We start from the raw sequence: 20,641 nt of genomic DNA on the forward strand, positions 1-20,641 counted from the left end.
TAATACCATTGTATTCAATGGTATCTGTATCCTAAAAATGCAGATATCATTGAAATCCAGACGGCAGCACCAAGCCATCATTTGGCGCCAAGTTTTTCCCATCTCAGGGGCTCCATTGTGTCCATGATGTCTAACCCTATGAACACCTTTGAAGGAGAGATAAAGGTCCACCAGAGGATTCTGGCCATTCTGACCCTGCTCTTGACAATAAAATAGAAAACAAAGCATTTTTTTCAATATTTTTTTTTTTTTTTTTTATATGCTTTACCATAACAAATATACCATTGGCTATATTAGGCTATGGGTTGAACTAGATGGACTTAGTCTTCCTTCAACCTTAAAAACTATGTTACTATGTTACTATTGGCACCAACGCAATAGTATTGTGTTATAGAATAAAGTTAATGTTATTTTTACTTTACAGTAAGCAGCAAAAAAGTTTGCATTTTTTGCATAAGTAATAAATTATATTCGTTCCAAAATAGTTAAAACATTGAAAATGTTAACTTTAATTTCCAGGATTAAGCAAGTTCTCATATGTTACCTAAAAATTAAAGTGGTGTGTCTATCATTTGTAAAAAGTTTTCATTTGTTAAAGTGGCTGCAAAGTGTTGCTGATCAGTGGAGTGGTCCAGGTTCTGAGACCCCCACCGATCGTTGGTCTGTCCATTGCTTTGTACAGAGTGTGGTGAATTGACCCATAGACTATTGAGCCTATATTGAACTCTATGTGTACATCTCATGCAAGAGTTGTGTGCTTCAAAGTGGTGTTTTGAGCAATTAGTGGGTGTCTCTCGATGCAGCTGTCCATCAATCAGAAACATTTTGCAGCACCTGTAACTTATTAAAACTGTTTTCTTTTGCCATCACTTTACTGAGCAGTAAACATAGGAAAAAAATGCAAAAAACAATTAAATTATTATTTTTTATTAATAAGTTAAGTTAATCAATAGGTGAAATATACTCCAAAATAGTACTATTGAAAATACAAATTTTTACTATATATTTTTCTGCTTGTAACACAGTACATCTGCCAAAAAATACATTGTGGAACTACATAGATAGAAAGGAAGGAAGGGGAGAAAGTATACCATATATACTGTATTTAACATTCTGCTTTGCTTTTAAATTCTAAAACCCATGCACAGTAAGACTGAACTGTGGTAAGTTCAACTAAGAATTGCTTGAGAGCTTAAGTTCTCTTCTAACAAAAAATTCATAGACTAAAAAGTTGTTCACAGTCTCTAAAGTATTGCAGTATATAGTGAATAGTGTAAACGTCAGTCTCCTACGGAGCCCAGACTGTAAACTGTAGCTGCGCTTCACAGGAGTGTCGAGATGACTGCGACAGGTGCCTTCAGTTTGTCCCCAGCTGCCATCGTAACTCATCAGTTAGTAGCGTAGCTACCGGGGGTGAAGAGAGGGCGATGGCCCTGGGCCCCGCTCTCTCGGGGGCTCACCTGAAGTTACGCTAGTGCAACTGTATGGGCGTGAGCAGCACGCTGATACAGTTACACTCTGTGGCAGAGCAGGGAGACTCGATGTCCCTGCACTGCCAGGCGGCCGCTATGGGGCCCTTGAGCAGGAGGGAGGCCCCTTGGTGCCAGCATCTTGCCCTCTGCCAGTCACCCCAAGTTCAATGATGAGAGAGGGAGCACAACGCTCTCTCTCCCATCAGTCCCCTGACGCAGACACTGACCGGGCGCGATGATGTCATCACTTGGCGCCCGCTGTTCTGAGACGTGCAGGAGCTCGGAGCAGCTTGGGGAACAAGGAGGAGAGGTGAGTATTGTATTTTTCATTTATGCGGGTGCATTATACTATATACTCTGCTTATGGTTGTACATTATACTATATACTCTGTCTATAGGGGTGCATTATACTATAGACTCTGCCTATGGGGGTGCATTTGACTCACCCAGGGGAATTGGGATGACTCGGTACCCAGGCCTTTTAGCCTTGCCTTTAGGGATGTCGCGGTGGTTGGCTCCCGGGCCCGTACCCTGGGGTCGCTCCTTAAAAAAAGGGTGGATAATTGGTTGATTTTAAGAAAGAGTTCGTGACGCCACCTGTGGCTTCTGGTGAGGATCACCAGCGCTGCGCAGTCCACTGAGGCTGATGATAAGGCAGCTGGGTGGTATAGCTCCCCACAGGTGGAGCTAGGCCTCAGGGCAAGTGTATGGAGGGGAAAATGCAGGACAGACGCGACCCAGCCGGATCTGAGCAAGAACAGGGACAGACACGATAGTCACTTCAGTACCTTTTACTGATGGAAATTCAGGCACTCCTCGGAGCACTGTAGGGTGAAGGGTGCATGTCAGGATCCTCCCCAATGAGCGGGTTTTGGGCCTCCTGTTTCTTGCCTCTGCGTAGTAAGTTTCTGACCTGCCTGGAGCTAGGCCTAACTTTGTCTCTGTCCTACGCTGGCTGACCTTGTGGTAGGGCCTTTTCTTGGAATACATGCACCTTAGCTGCGGGCCTATGTGTCTCCTGGCTCTGATACTTATCAGCACTTTAGCGATCCTGGGACTTGTAGTTCTCCAGGGATACCGGTTTATCTTACTGGGTCATGGAGATCCCGGTAAGCTTCGGACCCGGTGTCCGGTATCTGCTTCTTCTTCGGGGTGAGCTAGTTAAGCTCCTCTGCCCCCTATGAACTAACTCTCTCTACTCGCCTTCGGCCTACTCGGGCCCTCGATAGGCTACTCACACTAACGGCAGCTTGCCGCGCTTCACCGATCTTATGGCGCCGGCACGCCTAAAGCTCACCTCTCTGAGCTACAACTGAGTCTGGACTGTGCTCCACTGCAGACTGACCTCTCTCAGGCTTATACTGCAGGAACTCTCTCAACAGGTTTGCTCTCTGTCGACTCCAGTCTAGACTAACTGCTACCTGGCTCCACCTTCCCTTATATATCTATCCCTAACGGGCTCCCTCTGGTGGTCTGAGGTGGAAGGTGGAGATGTGTGAATGGTTATGGGGGCCTCTTGTGGAGGTTGCATTATACTATATACTCTGTCTATGGGAGTGCATCATACTATATGCTCTGCCTATGGGGGTGCATCATACTATATACTCTTCCTATGGGGGTGCATTATACAGGGTGGGCCATTTATATGGATACACAGGCTCGGTCTGGCCTGGCGGGGCTCCGGGAAATTTCCCGGTGGGCCCCGGGCCACTTGCAGATGGAACAGGAGAATTAAAAACAAAACAACAAAAAAAAAAAGTAAAGTGGTCGTGGGCCCTTTAAGGGCGCGCGCACGCACTTTCACCGACGCGATGCCCAGGACTGTAGCGGGAGGGGCCTGGGAGCAGGAGAGCAAGGGCTGCACTGCAGCGTCACACTCAGCAGACAGGGCCGCACGTCTGCTAAAAGTGACGTCACAGCGCGCCCTGCACTGCAGTCTCCCACATTAGGAGCGTGTCTGTACCCTGTATGGGCTGGAGACAAGCCAAGGTACTGTAATATTTGTGTGTTTGTATGGATTTTTATGTATATGCTGCCTGCATGTGTGTGTGTGTACAGTGTGTGTATATGCCTGTGTGTGTATATGCCTGTGTGTACAGTGTGTGTATATGCCTGTGTGTGTACAGTGTGTGTGTATATGCCTGTGTGTGTGTATATGCCTGTGTGTGTGTATATGCCTGTGTGTGTGTATGTGTATGTATATGCCTGTGTGTGTGTACAGTGTGTGTTTATATGCCTATGTGTGTGTATATGGCTGTGTGTGTGTGTGTATATGCCTGTGTGTGTGTATATGCCTGTGTGTGTGTGTGTGTATATGCCTGTGTGTGTATATGCCTGTGTGTGTGTATATGCCTGTGTGTGTGTGTATATGCCTATGTGTGTGTGTGTGTATATGCCTGTGTGTGTGTGTATATGCCTGTGTGTGTATATGCCTGTGCGTGTGTGTGTGTATATATGCCTGTGTGTGTATGCCTGTGTGTGTGTATATATGCCTGTATGTGTGTGTGTATATTCCTGTGTGTGTATATATGCCTGTGTGTGTATATGCCTGTGTGTGAACATTGTGTATGCCTGTGTGTTTATGTGTCTTCACACGTGTGTGTTTGTGCTTCCCTGCGTTTCTGCATTTTTGTGTGTGTGATTGTCTGAGTGTGTCTGTGCATTTCTGTGTGTGCTTGCCTGCGTGTGTACGTGTCCCCATTTCTGTGAGTATGTGTATCTGCGTGTGTATATTAGGGCTCTTTCACATGTCCTGATATTTACGGGACTGGAGATATCCGTGTCCACCTGTGTTTCATCCAAGTGACACATACCGGCGCTTGGGAATCAGTATACAGTTAGCGCTGTATCATAGATCCCTGCAGGTGCTGTGATCAGCAGCAGCGGGGTCAATGATGAGAGTAGTAGTCTACTCCCACCATGTCTGTTTCCAACTGTAAAAATAAGAATAAAATAAAAAAATCCTTATACTCACCTCTCCTAAGTGTCACCTGCTGTAATCCGTGCGAGCGCTCACGCCGAGGAGAATGACTCCTGCAGCGAGCTTGCTCCAGAGCTGCGCTTAGTGAATGACAGGGCACCGCTTGTTGAGCGCAGCTCCGGAGCCCACTCGCTGCAGGAGACATTCTCCTCGGCGTGAGAGCTTGCACGGATTACAGCGGGTGACACTTAGTAGAGGTTAGTATAAGGATTTTTTTATTTTATTCTTTTTACAGTTGGACACAGCGGGTATCGACTATTACTCTCATCATTGACCCTGCTGGTGCTGATCGCAGCGCCTGCAGGGATCTATGATGAGGGCAGCGCTCAGCGCTCTTCCCAAGCACCGGGTGCTAACTGTCATCAGTGTGTGGGACATTTTGTGGTCTGGACAGCAGGTAAAAAGCAGACATGTCAGCGTGTTTTGCCCACGGACACCACATGGTCTGGGAAAGTGGAAACACACTGGCATGTGCACATACGCATTCATGTGAATGGGTCTACGTGTGTCAGTGTCTCTGGTACGTGTGGAAACGGTCACCGCATGTACTGACGTGTGAAAGAGCCCTTAATGTGTGTCTGTGTGCGCTTGTTTTTGTGTGTGTAAGCGTGCGTCTGCATGTCTGTGTGCTCTTCCGAAGATTTATTATATTTGGAGAGAGATGGGAGAGAAATTTTAGGAGACATAATGGGGAGATGTGTGAAGAAACAGTATGGTGAACTAGGGGAGGGGTGGGAATGGGTGCAGGAACAGAATGGGGAAGGGATGTATAAGACAGTATGGAGAGTGGGGGAATAGTGTGAGGAGACAGTATGGAGGGAGAAAAGTGTGAGGTGACACAGCACAGAGACTAGATAGTGTGGGGGAAGGTATAGTGATGCGGCAGTATGGGGGGAACAGTGTGAGGGCACAGCAAGGAGGGAACAGTATGCTGAGGAGGGGGGAGTGTGATGAAGGGGCACAGTATAGAGACTGGGCAGTATAGGGGGGACACAGTGTGAGAGGACAGTGTGAAGAGGGGGGCCCAGTATGGTAAGGAAAGGACAGTGTGGAGAGCAGGTACCATAAGAGGGGTAGAGTGTATGTCATGTTTTGTGCAGGGAGCATTGTAAGAGTTAGGTTTATTCAGGGGCTCAGTGTAGATATTTTTATTCAGGAACATTATAATGAGTCATCATGGAGACTGGACAAGAGGAAGAACAGAAAGAGAACAACTCTAATCAGAGAAGACGTCTCAGGTAAGATACCTGGATGTAAATGTTAATTTGTGATACTGCCTGCGTCTCATCAGTACTGTGGTTCCTGTATGGTCCGCAGTCTGATGATGACTGATAACAACTCCCAGTATCTCTATTGTTAATTACATACTGGGAGTTGTAGGTTTATGTGATACAAAGATATATGGGGCTGACCTGACATTACAAATGATGGTGGTTCAGATGATGTATTCATGTACTGATGTATTTGTGAGCGTCTGCGTATTTGTGCGCGTCTGCGTGTTTGTATGTGTCTGCGTATCTGGAATAATATGTATTTTTGTAAGATGCGTGTATGTAAGAGTCCATTGTGGTGTGTAATAACATTCATATGCTTGGGGCACCTTTACTAAATCTATTAGGACTTGCTCACATGTGTTAGGGAATTCCATTTGTCTTTCCACATTTAGAAACAGACAAGTGAAATTTGCTAACCTTGTCATAACTGTCACCATTGGGATGTGCTTGTATGGAGCGGGTTCAGGAGCTGAGCCTGCTCCATACCAGGCAGATGTCGGCTGTGTTACATAGCCGGCGTCTGCCTGTAACAGCAGTGATCAGAGCTCGCCTTGATTGCAGCTGTTTTGAGTATTTAAGTGCCCTTGTCAATCACTGACAGCGGCATTTAGATAGCACGATGGCCGGTGCATGCAGTCACCTGCTCCCTTCAGCCTCCTGTGACGCAGTTGTAGGTTGCTGATGGGTTGCCAGTAGTGCTGAGTGAGCGTGGTCGGACAAGGTGTTATCTCAGCATGCTCGGGTGTTATCCAGGTATCTTGTAGTGCTCTGCTAATATGCTCGAGTCCCTGCGGTAACATGTTTTGCGGCGGTAGACAGAAGCAACACATGCAGTGATTACCTAACAAACAGGCAATTCCTGCATGTGTTGCGTCTGCCTACCGCCACAAAACATGCTACCCTGGGGACTCGAGCATATTAGCAGAGCACTACAAGATACCTGGATAACACCCGAGCATGCTGGGATCACACCTTATCCGAGCACGCTCGCTCAGCACTAGTTGCCAGGTGCTGCTGCCATGTTAGTCATTCAATGAAGCTCAGCCTGAGGTTGGGCTCCATGGAAGTGTCACAATCAAGGTGCCGGACGTTATTGCAGCACCCTCACTTTGTAGTTCGCGGTGACTGTAATGTCTCCCTCCTTGCACCGACCTTATAACAAGAAGCGAGTGGTGGTAGGGAGAATAAAACGTAATTTTCTTCGTGTAGCCAACGCTATTCCATTAAGCCGTCTAACCAGGCTTTAAACCCTATATACCTGCAGATTACCCCTATATCTGCAGATAAATAGCGTTTTTCAAGGTGACAAGTTACCATTAAAGGGACTCTGGCAGTACGGAATGACTGTTCGAACAAAGTCCTGCCGCTCAGTGCTTCACAGCATGTAACTATAGTACATTATAGAAAAACATAACAAGTAATAAAACCGTTTATGGTGGGCTGTAGTGTGGGCCCCTAGAGTCAGTTCCCCTGGTGGGCCCTAGGCACCCCAGTCCGACCCTGTGTATACACCTAAATAAAATAGGAATGGTTGGTGATATCAACTTCCTGTTTGTGGCACATTAGTATATGGGAGGGGGAAAACTTTTCCGGACGGGTGGTGACCATAGCGGCCATTTTGAAGTTGGCCATTTTGGCATTTTGGATCCAACTTTATTTTTTTCAATGGGAAGAGGGTCATGTCACACATCAAACTTATTGAGAATTTCATAAGAAAAACAATGGTGTGCTTGGTTTTAACGTAACTTTATTTTTTCATGAGTTATTTACAAGTTTCTCTTTGTTTACAACCATTGACATGTCGCAGATGTTAACACGTGAGGAGCGGATAGAAATTGTGTTGATGTTTGGTGAATGCAGTACCCGGTTCATTGCAGCAGATTTCAATGCAAGAAACCCTACGAGACCACCCATCTCCCATGCTACAGTTATAAAACTGCTTGCCAAATTTCGTAAAACAGGTTCAGTGTTGGATTTTCCAAAATGTGGATGAAAGAAAACTGTCACTAATGAAGAAACATCAGTGGCTGTCGTAGCTTCATTCAACAAGAGCCCACAGCGTAGCCCTCGCCGCATGTCACTGGAGAGTGGCATCAGTCGAACATCCCTTCAGCGGATATTAGCTACTCACAAATGGCACCCTTACAAAATCCAGATGTTGCAGCATTTCAACGAGGATGACCCAGATTGGCGCACTGAATTTGCAGAATGAGCAAAACAAAAATTGGAACAGGACCCTCATTTTACACAGAACATTATGTTCAGTGATGAGGCAAACTTTTTTGTGAATGGTGAAATTAACAAACAAAACCACCGCTATTGTTCTGACACTAACCCACAGTGGACAGATCCCTCCAAGATTGTTGGAACACAAAAATTGATGGTATGGTGTGGTATATGGGATACAAAAATAGTGGGGCCATTCTTCATCAATGGAAACCTCAATGCCACTGGATATCTGAAATTGGTACATGATGATGTGTTGCCCTCTTTATACACTGAAGATGGCACGTTTCCTGAGTTTTTCCAACAAGATGGTGCACCACCACATTATGAGTGTCAGGTCCGAGCATTCCTACATGAACAGTTTCCTGGAAAGTGGATTGGTAGTTGTGGGCCAGTTGAATGGCCACCAAGGTCTCCCTATCTGACCCCCTTAGACTTTTATCTTTGGGGTCATCTGAAGGCAATTGTCTATGCTGTGAAGATACAAGATGTGCAGCATCTGAAACAAAGGGTGCTTGTAAAGGGTGAGAAGTCTCATGAGTAGGTATGATCGGACCCGTGGAAGTTCGGGTTTGTAGGACACGAGCAAACTTTTGGTCCAAAGTTCAGTTCTGGTACCAGAACTCACTCCGAACTTGAACAAGAACCCAAACCCCATACAGGTCTATGGGTACCCAAACTCTCTCTCTCCAAACACTAAAGTGGACTTCTGGAACTCTCTCTGTCGGAACGCCGAACACTAAAACGGACTTCTGGGAGAAGTCCGTATTCAGAGTTCAGCACCAAACGCTAGAGATCTGGTAGGAACCCTGAACTTTACAGTTCAGGTTCCCTCATCTCTGCTCATGAGTCCAAGTTTATGCAATCTTCACTGACCTAGCCTGGCAGACCGCTACAGCTTGTATTAGCAAAACTAGAAAAACAATAGGAGATAGGCACTTTGAAATAGTAGAGCCGAAAGCCTGTCAAATGACACACAAAAGTTCAGCAACATGGTAGTGGTATAGATAACCTACTGCATGAATACTCAGGAGGCATGCAGCTGCCTGAGCCAGCCTTAAAAGGCCTAAGATCATGATATCAGATTTGTGTACCAGATTACTATGGTAAGCTAAAGCACTTGAGAGCAAAGAGAGCTAGCTGCTGGAGAAGGAAGATGTGTGGCATAGCCCTGGAGGCAGGACATGTGAGTAACTTACATTAATTAACATCCTCAATGTATGACAATTATCCTATTGTCAACACATGTTTGCTTGAGTTTAGTTCGGCTGCTTTTGGTAAATGAAAACCCTCTTGCTGCATATCTGTCTACAACTAATTCTGCTCTCAGCTGAGAAGTGGGAACAGTTGTATCTAGTCAAGGCAAGACTCTGTGAGCTAAACAGTCTTGGCTCTGATTGAAACAGTGGGGAAGACTTATCAATAATATCTAATTCTTAGCACAAACAAATGCAGACATGATTAAAAAGTGCCAGATTTATGTGGTTTGACAAATGTGTCATATTTTAAGATTGTCTAGTCTAAGTTTACATCACTTCTTAGTTGGTCCAGGTGCACTTTTGGTGGCCTCTATCTCATGTTGGACCATGCCCTTTTCTGATAAACTATGCCCCTTTTCAGTGAGACCAGGCCCCCTTGTCAGATAGGGCACAGAAAGTGTCTAAAACAAATCATGAATATGGTCCAAGGCATTAAAAATAGTTTGGGAGTGAAAATTAAACAAGAATACTTGTGTAGAAGTTTTATAATTCTCCCCCATTGTAGCAAACTAGTAGAGAGATATGTGAGCTGGTAAAACAACATTTGTAGCTCTTTTTCAGTTACTGGGTTCTAAGGGGTAACGTTTCTCCTTGTGGAGAATGATAAGTGGAGCCTGAAATGTCAGAGTGAGGAGATTTATAAGCCATGCATGCTCCTTTGGGAAATTAAATATGCAAATTGTCTCTCCAGAGAGGAAGAGGACTCTAGAACTCTAGCGCCATCTATTGGAAGTAGCGATCCTAAAAGTCAATATCAACTCTTTAATGAGACTTGCAATATGACTTGGGATGGGATGAAAGCTAAATCAAAATCTCAGTTTTCAGACATGGTGTTCAGGGTGTTGTTATCCTAAGTCATATTGCAAGCTCGTTAAAGAGTTGATATTAGCTTTTAGGATCGCTGCTTACAATTGGTGGCACTAGAGTTCTAGTCCTCTTCCTCTTTGAAGAGACAATTTTCATATTTAATTTCTCAGAGGAGCATGCATGGCTTATAAATCTCCTCACTCTGACATCCAAGCTTGACTAGTCACTCTCCACAAGGAGAAACCTTAGACTGAGGTGTAAAGGAAATGATACATGGTTTTCCAATTATTTTAAAAATGTAAATCTAAAAATTGTGACATGCATCTGTGTTAAGCCCCCGCTGAGTCAATACTTTGTAGGACCACCTTTCTCTGCAACTACTGCTGCAAGTCTTTTGGGGTATGTCTCCTACCAGCTTTGCACTTCTAGAGGCTTAAAGTTTTGCCCATTCTTCTTTGCAAACTAGTTCTAACTCAGTGAAAGTGGATGTGTGAACAGCGATTTTCAAGTCTTGCCACAGATTCTCAGTGACATTTAGGTCTGGACTTTGATTGAGCCATTTAAACACATCAATATGCTTTAATGTAAACCATTCCATTGCAGCTCTGGCACTATCTTTAGGGTTGTTGTCCTGCTGGAAGGTGAACCTATGCTTCAGTCTCATTCTTTTGCAGCCTCCAACAGGTATTCCTTCAGAAATTCGTGTATTTAGCTCCACGCATCTTCTCATCAACTCTGACCAGCTTCCCTGCTGAAAAAAAGCATCCCCACAGCATGACGCTGCCACCACCATGTTTGACACTGGGAATAGTGCTTTCAGTGTGATTGTGCATTGTGAGTGTGTGCATTGTTAGATTTCTGCCACACATAGCATTTTGCTTTTAGCACAAAAACTTCTACTTTGTCTCATCTCACCAAAGCAGAGCACCTTCTTCCTATGGAAATATTCTCCCACCTGAGCTGTGGATCTCTGCAGCTCCTCCACACTGCCATGGGCCTCTTGGCTGCTTCTTTAATTAGTGCTCTCCTTGCTTAGGATGTCAGTTTAGGTGGACGGCCATGTGTTGGTAGGTTTTCAGTTGTGCCATACTCTTTCCATTTTTGAATGATGAATTGAACAATGTTCTGTGAGATGTTCAGAGCTTGGGCTATTTTTTATAACCTAACCTTGTTTAACTCTAATCTACAACTTTATCCCTGACAGTTTAAGAGTGTTCCTTGGTTTTCACAAAAAAGAGAGAAAGCAAGACAGAGAGCGCACCAATCTAAGTGTAGTATATAGCAGTAATATGAATATTTATAATGGTCTTTTGCACTCACCTTTATTTGGTCTTTCAATTCAGCTTACTGATCTCTAAGGATCACAAAGAAAGGGATTTTCTTCTTTCAGTTGGTTTGCTGCATACACCTGGTGGCTATTCGATAGCCCTGCTCGGGTTATCATAGGAAAGCGATTTTGACAATAATGTTCATCCAGGCCACTTGCGCTCTCAAGAAGCCAGTGAATACTGTGGGTATATATTCTCCAAACGATTTTTATTACTCAAGTAAATACAATACGTTTCGACAAGATTATATCTTCCTCGGGTATATTCTACGAGAATATTATAATACATTAGATTGTTAAATGATTATAGATGTTATACTAAGAAATTCAATATAATCTCATGAAAAAATATATGTATCAAAATCCATAATCCAGTGGATATATCACACAAGATGCCTCACAAGTTTGTGCACTAACATATATCTCCAACACTAACAGCGCTGGAAAAAACATGCCCTAAGAATAAGGAGGAGAGGGAGGAAAGGCTAACCTTAATTAAGGTCTCCAGACATACCTGTATGTTAATAGACGACTGCGCCACGTATACCCCAACGCGCGTTTCGGACTCCCGTCCTTCGTCAGGGGGTGATAAAATGACGCGGGCGCCCTCGCCATTTTTTTTTTTAATTTTAGGCTCTGTGTCCATGGTCCGGACGTAGCAGCGCTTTAGACGCATATTTTTTGCTGCGTGCAAAATGTTGCATTCTATTGAACGCAGGTAAATCCACATGTGTTCACTGAACCGTGCGGATTTACTGCATTCTGTACTTTCTAGTGGTCAAATTTCTGTTGCGGACAATAGCGACTCCGCAAGAGAATTTGACATGCTGCGATTCTGAAAGACGCGCCGCATGTCAGTGTCCACAGGTGATTCGCAGCGTCAGATGCAAGCATAATGGACATGGGATTTCTAGAGATCCCATCCACTATGCTGTAATATCAGGATGCTGCGGGTTTGATGCTGAATAAAAACACAGCGTCAAAGCTGCAGCAACTCCTGATCGTGGCCACATACCCAAACTCACCCGCAGCATGTCAATTTCTGTAGCAGACACGCTAGTCTCCCTGCAGATTTTAACTGATTGAAGTGTCATTATATGCGGTGGATTCACATGTACCGACAACAAAAGCGCAGCATTACAATACCGAGTTTTGTACGCAACAAAAATACGTTCCGTCCAAAGCGCTGCTGTTCGTGGGGACTTAGCGGCTAACGAAACAGCTGTGAGCTGTTAATAATGGCCAGGGACCATGTTTGCAAATGGCACCTTCCCAGGCTAAGAATAGCAGCTCACAGCTGCTGCATAAATTACGTGAATAGAAATTCTCATTGGGTGAATGGGATCATCTGACACCTAGTTATTTTGTTATTTTGCCCCATTCTGTATGGCACTAACCTGCCAGTATGAGGACAGGCACCGGCAGGCAGCGTCCACCATGGAGCTGGCAATGAAATACTGTGTAAATGTTTCCTATCAGGGTTTTTACAAATAATCTGAGTATAATAAAGAAGAACCAAATGTGTAAGAGAGCCCAATAACATATAGAAAAAGAGGTCAGAAAAACAACGAGCCAGCAATCAGGTAAACTGAGCCATGCAGACGCTAAATCTGGAGACTTCAGCCCATAAAAAGAAGCTTCCAGGATATTCTTCAGTGAGAAGATGATGAAACATAAAATTAGTTATATGGGGAGCACTTATATCCCTGACAGCCGCCCGCCGATCAATCACAATTATATGCATTTACCCAGAGATCAGAAAAGAAACACCTTCAGTGCCGACACCGAGGAGATGTGACCGGGAAGGGGGCGAAGGGAGAGTTGGGCACAGGTGAAGACCGGGAGTCACATCCATGATCTGATGAGATACAAGTCATAATTTGTCATGTCCCTCAGACCAACCATTATCCTGCCATTAGGGCATCCGCTCCCATGGAGGGGCACTCAGTCTGTACAGTAATTAGGTAGATGGCACGTGTCACATCCACATAATGCCACAACCCGTGGGATAGTTATTTTGTTTGGTGATGACAAGGTGTCAATCAACCATTTTCATGTCCAAACCTAATTAAAGTAAAGTAAAGAGTTAAAGTAAAAAGCTAAATAAGCACACAGACACAGAGCAAACACTTTATTTGAAAAACAACAGACACATTCTTTAATCATTTAAATTAACCAATATACTCACCCCATTTCTGACCGTAATCCAAGGGTTTAAGCAATGTCCCAGCCAATAACTTTATTTAGCGCCAAAAAGCATTCATTGGTTTACAAAAACGCTTCAAAAAACGCATTAAAAAACGTATAAAAAAACAACATTAAAAACGCGTCAAAAACGTGCTGCGTTTTTCCTGCCAAGGAGATGCAGAAACACTCAGGAACTTTCTGCTTCAAATCCTGATCGTGCGCACATAGCCTAGGGCTCAATGTCGACCATTATGTAGTATACAGAAGCATTGGCACTGCAGATGCTTCTTTAGGACCTGGTGATCACATGATTACAAAGTGCCTGTCGACGTAACAGACCTGTTGGGTATTTGCAAACCTAGATCAGCTCTACCAGTGATGTCAGGCACAGCAGGGGGCTAATTTCCCCTCTATCTGGGGCTCATATTGGTGTCTAAGTTATAGTGAATAAAAGAAAAAAAATTTAGGCAAGTGTGGAAACAATGCTGCTAAGTAGGTATCTTTTCAAAAACAGAGGCGTTATTAGTTTGTTTTTATTAGCAAAATGCAAGGTGAATGAACAGAAGAGAAATCAAATCAATTTTTAGTATGACCGCCTTTTGTCTTCAAAGCAGCTTCAAATCATCAATTCTTCTAGGTAGAGTTTACTCACATCTTCATATATAAAATCTCTGAGATTACCAGTCAGAAAAGTTGGCGAGTGTCATGCTTTTTTTTAACATCCGTATGTCATGCGAGTGCTATGCTCATGTGCGCTTTTTTCTCACTTAGCATCCGTATGCAATCCAATGTGTTTTTTAACATCAGCTTTTACATACAGTAATTCTCTGTCATTTCAAGCTAGTTTTCTAACTGATAAAACAATCTTATATACTGATATAGATAGATGTCAGTGATATATTTAATCAGTGCTTTGCGTGTTCAGTTTTCTGTACTTGTTTTTATCTAATAAATAAATTAAAAAAATGGCGTGAGGTCACCCTTATTTTTAATAACCAGCTGAGGGAAAGTAGACAGCTGCAAGCTGGTGTTATTATTCTGGGAAGGGGGCAATAAACATAGAGCTTCCCAGACTATTAATATCAGCTCACAGCTGTCTACTTAGCCTTTACTGGTTATTAATAAGGGGGGACCCAAAAAAATGACATGGGGACTTCCCTATTTTTAACAACCAGCAAATGTTAAGCAGACAGCTGTGGGCTGATATTAATAGGCTGGAAAGTGATCATGGATATTGGCCCCCTCCCAGACTAATAACAACAGCTCTCAGCCGCCCCAGAAATGATGCATCCATTAGATGTGCCAGTTCTGGCGCTTAGCCTCTGCTTATCCTGATTGCCCTGGTGCGTTGGCAATCGGGGTAAAGGTTTTGGGGTTGATGTAAGCTGTGTAATGTCTGCTGACATCAAGCCCAGGGGTTAATAAAGGAGAGGCGTCAATAAGACACCCTCATTACTAACCCCATAGTCAAAAGAAATAAATACACACACAGAAAAGTCTTTTAATTGTAAAAGCACTTCCTGACCCTCTATTACCCATTTAATACCATTAAAAAATAAAATAATCCAAAGGGGTCCACCATAAATCCATAAGGAGGTCCCATGACAATTCCTTTTTCTGCTACATCTGGAAGCTGTGCTGAGCAGTGACATCAGTAATGTGACCGCTCAGCACGGCCGCTGGAACACACTGAGAGTAGCTTGTGAATCCGGCTGCTGTGACAAGTGCTGACGTCAGTAACATTACGACAGCTCATGGCCCATTGGGAGGGTAATCGATTGATAGTGAAAAGAAGAGGTGAGCACTGTTCCTTTTATTTTTTTTTACTATAGGGTTACTACCCCAAAAGTAGTGCAATAGGGGATAATTTGTTGATCTCTGGGGTGTGACTGCTGTTATCTTCAGCAATCCCGAGATTGGGGCTATGGAACGCTGAAAGTAGTATTTGCAGCTCCATGCCGAATAGAGCAGAGGTAAGTATTCTCTGCTTCTAGGCCATTCATTGTCTATGGGTTTGCCGAACTTAGCTTTTTCCAGCCATTCCATAGATAATAAATAAAAAAAAGAGGAATGCTCCAGCGATGAAAAGGTAGGTATAAAACTTCGCTTTTATTGCAGTGATTTAAAAAATTGTGACTGACATATCATGGAGCTTATGGCAGACCGACGCATTTCAGCGCTCAAGCCTCAGTCATGAAATGCGTCGGTCTGCCGTAACTCCACGATATGTCAGTCACAATTTTGTAAATTACTGCAAAAAATGGGAAGTTTTATACCCACTTTTTCATCGCTGGAGCATTCCTATTTTTCTTATTTTGTATTTGCCTCGATGTGCACCAGGGTGGCTCCATGTGAAGACTCCATTCCCACACAGGTGCAGAGCAATCAAAGTGGTGAGCTGACTTCTTTTTTCTTGGCTATAGCCAATAAATGGAGTGAAGGCCGAGCATGTGCATCTTCGCTCTATTTAAGATGGCGCTGCAGATCCCTATTTTTGGGAATTCCAGACTGCTTGTGTGGCGCCCTGCTGCGCACAGGTGCCATAGAACCCATTAGGGTGCATGGATGGACTTCTCCACAAGAGGCCCTCATTACATTCACACACCTCCACCCTACCACCGCAGACCAGCAGAGGGAGCCCGTTAGGGATATATTTAGGGAGGGTGGAGCCAGGCAGCTCAGTTAGTTCAGTTAGTTAGAGTTTAGTCTGTGAGTGAGAGAGCGTGCTGACGCTGAGAGCAGTGAAGACGCTGCTGCCGTAGTGAGGGCCCTGAGTGCGGCGATGGCAAAGAGGAAAGGAGAGAGGAGTTGAAGGGGGCAGAGGAGCGTACCAGGCTCACCCTGAAGTATACACCGGACACCGGGTCCGCGTCTACAGGGACCCTTTACACCCAGTAGGGACCACCGGATACCTGGAGGACTACAAGTCCCAGGTCAACCAACGCTGACTAAAGTACCAGGGCAAGGAGTCACGGAGGCCCCAGCGTCCAGGGAGAGTGATCTCCAAGAGAAGGCCCTATCACCAGGTCAGCAGGTGCAAGAGAGAGAGAGACAGCAATTAAGCCAGGCCTAGCTCCAGGCAGGTCAGAAGCTTAACAATTGGAAGCAACAGATCAGGAGGCCCTATACCCGCTCACTGGGGAGAGTCCAGAAGTGCACCCTGCCTACTGAGTACCCTGGACCATACCTGCAACTACACCAGTAAAGGTACCGAAGCGCACCCCTGTGTGAGTGTCTGTCATTTCTCCCTGACCCGTCCTGGCCGTCTCTCACCTGTACCACCATCCATTACCCCATGCTGCCCTGAGGCCCGCTCCACCTGTGGGGAGCCGTTCCATCACAAGCTGCCCTAACATCTGTCTCAGAGGACTGCTCCGCAACGGCGGCTCCCTTTAGCCGCATTCCACAGGTGGCATCACGAACACTTTACAAATCCCCTATAAAGAATTCCCCTTTTGGGTGATCGCCCTTGGCCACGGACCGGGCCAGCCACCGTGATATCCCCCACCGGCATCCAGAGGCCGAGTACCACACGGCCCTGGGGGCGCGTCACTTGATTACCTAGGATCCCAACAGTCAGCTTCACTGCCTAAGATCCCAGCGATCAGAAAATTATTTTTTGGAAATAACCCATTACATAGACAAAAGGATTTTCTAATAGCTGATGAGTTACCCCTTTAATATACAAAGCTGTGATATAATGCCTTTGCTGTGTAAAATGGGTGTAACCAGATGCTGCTTCTTGAAATTTTCACTTTCAGTATTCCTAATGTGTTTAACTTTTGCTTGAGAAATGTTTTGTATTTTGAAGATTAGTTTGCAGGAAACTTTTGTTAGCTACACAAAGTTTTTGTTCCTTTATTTTACCACATTCTACTTCCTCTTCTGCAAAAAAAAAAAGTGAAGTCAAATTGAAACTAGAAGTTAACAATTTCACTTTAGACAAAAGTATTGGATAAAGTGAGAAATAATGGAGAATTTCAAACCTCTGTACGCTCTAGCTGTGAAATACCAGACGGTTCTTGGCTACGGTGCTTTGTCCTTGGTGGCAGCAGTAGGTGAAAATCTTTTCTCTTCCATAGTTTACAAATGTCCATGCAACAGTTGGAGCCATACATATGGTTTGGTTTTCCTTCTTGTACCAGCATTGCTTTTGTTTCTTCTTGGCTTTATGCTCAATATTCCATTATGGAAACAAGTCACTGGTTGCTGTAGCACACAGGCATTTGACAGAGGATTACGTTATTGGTGTGGAAAAAGGCTCATCTGCTTTTACATATTTTTACAAGTGACATTTTTGTCATCATTGCCTCCATTGACTTGGATTGCTCTAGCTCTTCTAAAGGTCAATTTTTATGAATGCATTGTCTCGGGGCTTCCTTTGGACTATCTTAAAGGAAGATTTTGTGGAAGCAATGATGTGTGTATTAAAGAATTACTATTGATACCATGTGCATCATCTGTTAAACTGAATCTGTCCAAAGTCGAGTTGGAAAATATACTGGGAAACATACGTGCTGAGTCACAGGTGAGTTCCTTTATATATTTTGTCATGTGTGTTGAATACTGTGCAAAACATTTAGGCAGGTGTAGAAAAAATGTTGCAAAATATGAATGCTTTTAAAAATAGAAGTTTTAATAGGTATTTTATCTATTAGCAAAATGCAAATTGAATGAACAATAGAGAAATCTAAATCAAATCAATATTTGGTGTGACCGCCCTTTGTCTTCAAAACAGCATCAATTCTTCTAGGTACACTTATACCGCTTTTGAAGGCAGGGAGGTTGTTTCAAACATCTTGGAGAACTAACCACAGATCTTCTGTGGATTTAGGCTTGTGCAAATCCTTCTGTCTCTTCATGTAATCCCAATAATGTGATGATGTTGAGATCAGGACTCTGTGGGGGCCATATGATCACTTCCAGGACTCCTTATTCTTCTTTATGCTAAAGATAATTCTGCAACTGCAAATATGGTTCACAGAAATGAATGGCAAGCTGTAAAAAAAAACAAAAAACAGTCCATACAGATGCATGAAACGGATTTTCGATTTCTGAATATACCATGCCTCATGTGAACATTACGTTTAAAATATATTACATGCAATTCTGAGACAGATATGGTACTGTATGTGCACAGCATTCAAAGAATTGAAACTTGACTTAATGAGAACTTGAAATTATGATGTTAGATATTTACAGTTAAAGGGATTATCCAGGACTTTTCTTTTTCTTTTTGCTATGGGACCAGGAATTTATCAGCAGGTAGTTGTCAACTACTTGCATGTTCTGCCCTGCGACAATCTTTCCCGGCTCAGGCGGCGATTCCCCTGCTTCATTTAATGTCAGGTCAATAAAGCCACAATTTCTCTTCCACTCTCCTCTGTCAATGGGGTGTCACTGCCGATATCATGCTTACTCACAGCCGGATACACACAGCTAGACAGCAGAGACGGCTGTCAATCATCATGGCATCAGCAGTGACGCCCTGTCTACAGAGCAGAGTGGAAAAGAAGGAACTGCTGTTTCACAGGAAGCCAGCAAGTTATATAGTAACATAGGAAGCAAAACCCCCAAAAGTCACAAATTACCCCTTCAGGCTATGTGCCCACGATGCGTTTTTTAAGCGTTTCCGCAGCGGCAAAACCACTGCCGAAACGCTTAAAAAACACATGGTAGAAGGCCTGCCATGTTCCCCAATGATAATCCGCATGTGCTGTGCACATGCTGCGGAAATTTCCGCTGCGGATTATCATTGCGGAAAAAAACGCAGCACTACCAATTATTTTGCGGAAGCGCTGCGTTTTTGCCGCCATTGACTTGCATTAGATCGCATGGATTACTCATCACTGTATATGTAGATGCGCATTCCATGCGTTCCAATGTGCAGATGGTACCCAGGTCAAGAGAAGAGACTCTCCTCCGGACCTGGGTACCATAGAACCTGTAAAAAAAAAGAATAAAATAAAAAATAAATATTATACTTACCTTCTGACGGCCCGCGGTGCACTCCTCCTCGCATGCTGGCAGTTCGCAATGGACTGAAGGATCTGCGCTGACGTCATAGTCATGTGACGGGTAAAGTGATGCTGACGTCGGCAGGTCCTTCAGTGTACCGCTATCGGCAAGGGAGAATGGAGGGAAGCAAGACACCAGGGGCCATCAGAGGGTAAGTATATATTTATTATTTTATTTTTTACCATTCTTTCGGTCACACTATATAAATCCATGCCGTTTGCATGGATTTATATAGTGTGACCAAGTTGACAAGCACTTTCCAAGTGATGCTAAAATCGCTTGGAAAGCGCTTGACAACCTGCATGCAGAAATGCAAGTGAAGAACGCTTCACATCCGCATGTCCCTGGCAGGAAAAATGCATGTACAATCCGCATGTACAATCCGCATGTACAATCCACATGCGTTTTTTTCTGCCAGGGAGAAAAAATCCTGAGCATTTCTGCATCGTGGGCTCATAGCCTTAAGTGGATATGTTACCAGATTTCACAATACAAATAGCATAATTTACTAAATAAATCTCTTGGACCTGATAAGATGATAAGACTAGTTTCCTTACTTTAAAATTCCAATTCAGAATGGCTGTACAATGTTTTTTTAACCCTTTCGCAACCCTGGGATTTTCCGTTTTTGCACTTTCGTTTTTTGCTCCCCTTGTTCCCAGAGCCATAGCGTTTTTATTTTTTGGTCAATATGGCCGTGTGAGGGCTTATTTTTTTCAGAATGAGTTGTACTTTTCAACGCCATTACTAGTTTTACCATATCGTGTACAGGAAAATGGGAAAAAAAATCCAAGTGCGGTGAAATTGCAAAAAAAGTGCAATACCACAGATGTTTTTTTTTTTTTTTTTTACCACGTTCACTGAATGCTAAAACTGACCTGACATTATTATTCTCCAGGTCATTACGAGTTCGTAGACACCAAACATGTATAGCTTCTTTTTTATTTAAGTGGTGAAAAAAAAATCCCAAATTTGCTAAAAAAAAAAAAAAGAAAAAAAATGGCACCATTTTCTAAGACCTGTAGCGTCTCCATTTTTCAAGTTCTGGGGCTGGGTGAGGGCTTATTTTTTGCACGCCGAGCTGAAGATTT

The 20,641-nt window shown here is 43.8% G+C and overlaps 1 protein-coding gene across 1 annotated transcript in view; it reads left to right on the forward strand.

Annotated features, from left to right (window-relative positions):
• The first annotated feature begins 17,432 nt into the window (after window positions 1-17,432).
• LOC141258187 (calcium homeostasis modulator protein 6-like) overlaps window positions 17,433-20,641 on the forward strand; it is a 43,384-nt gene continuing 40,175 nt past the window's right edge. The window contains exon 1 of the mRNA XM_073673185.1: window positions 17,433-18,060. Within this exon, the coding sequence (XP_073529286.1) occupies window positions 17,503-18,060 (558 nt within the window). The 5' untranslated portion in view covers window positions 17,433-17,502. The remainder of the gene's footprint in view (window positions 18,061-20,641) is intronic.

This window comes from Phyllobates terribilis, unplaced genomic scaffold, assembly GCF_046119375.1.
Source record: "Phyllobates terribilis strain yellow unplaced genomic scaffold, ASM4611937v1 Scaffold_3__8_contigs__length_932513732, whole genome shotgun sequence".
In the NCBI taxonomy this organism is placed as follows: domain Eukaryota; kingdom Metazoa; phylum Chordata; class Amphibia; order Anura; family Dendrobatidae; genus Phyllobates; species Phyllobates terribilis.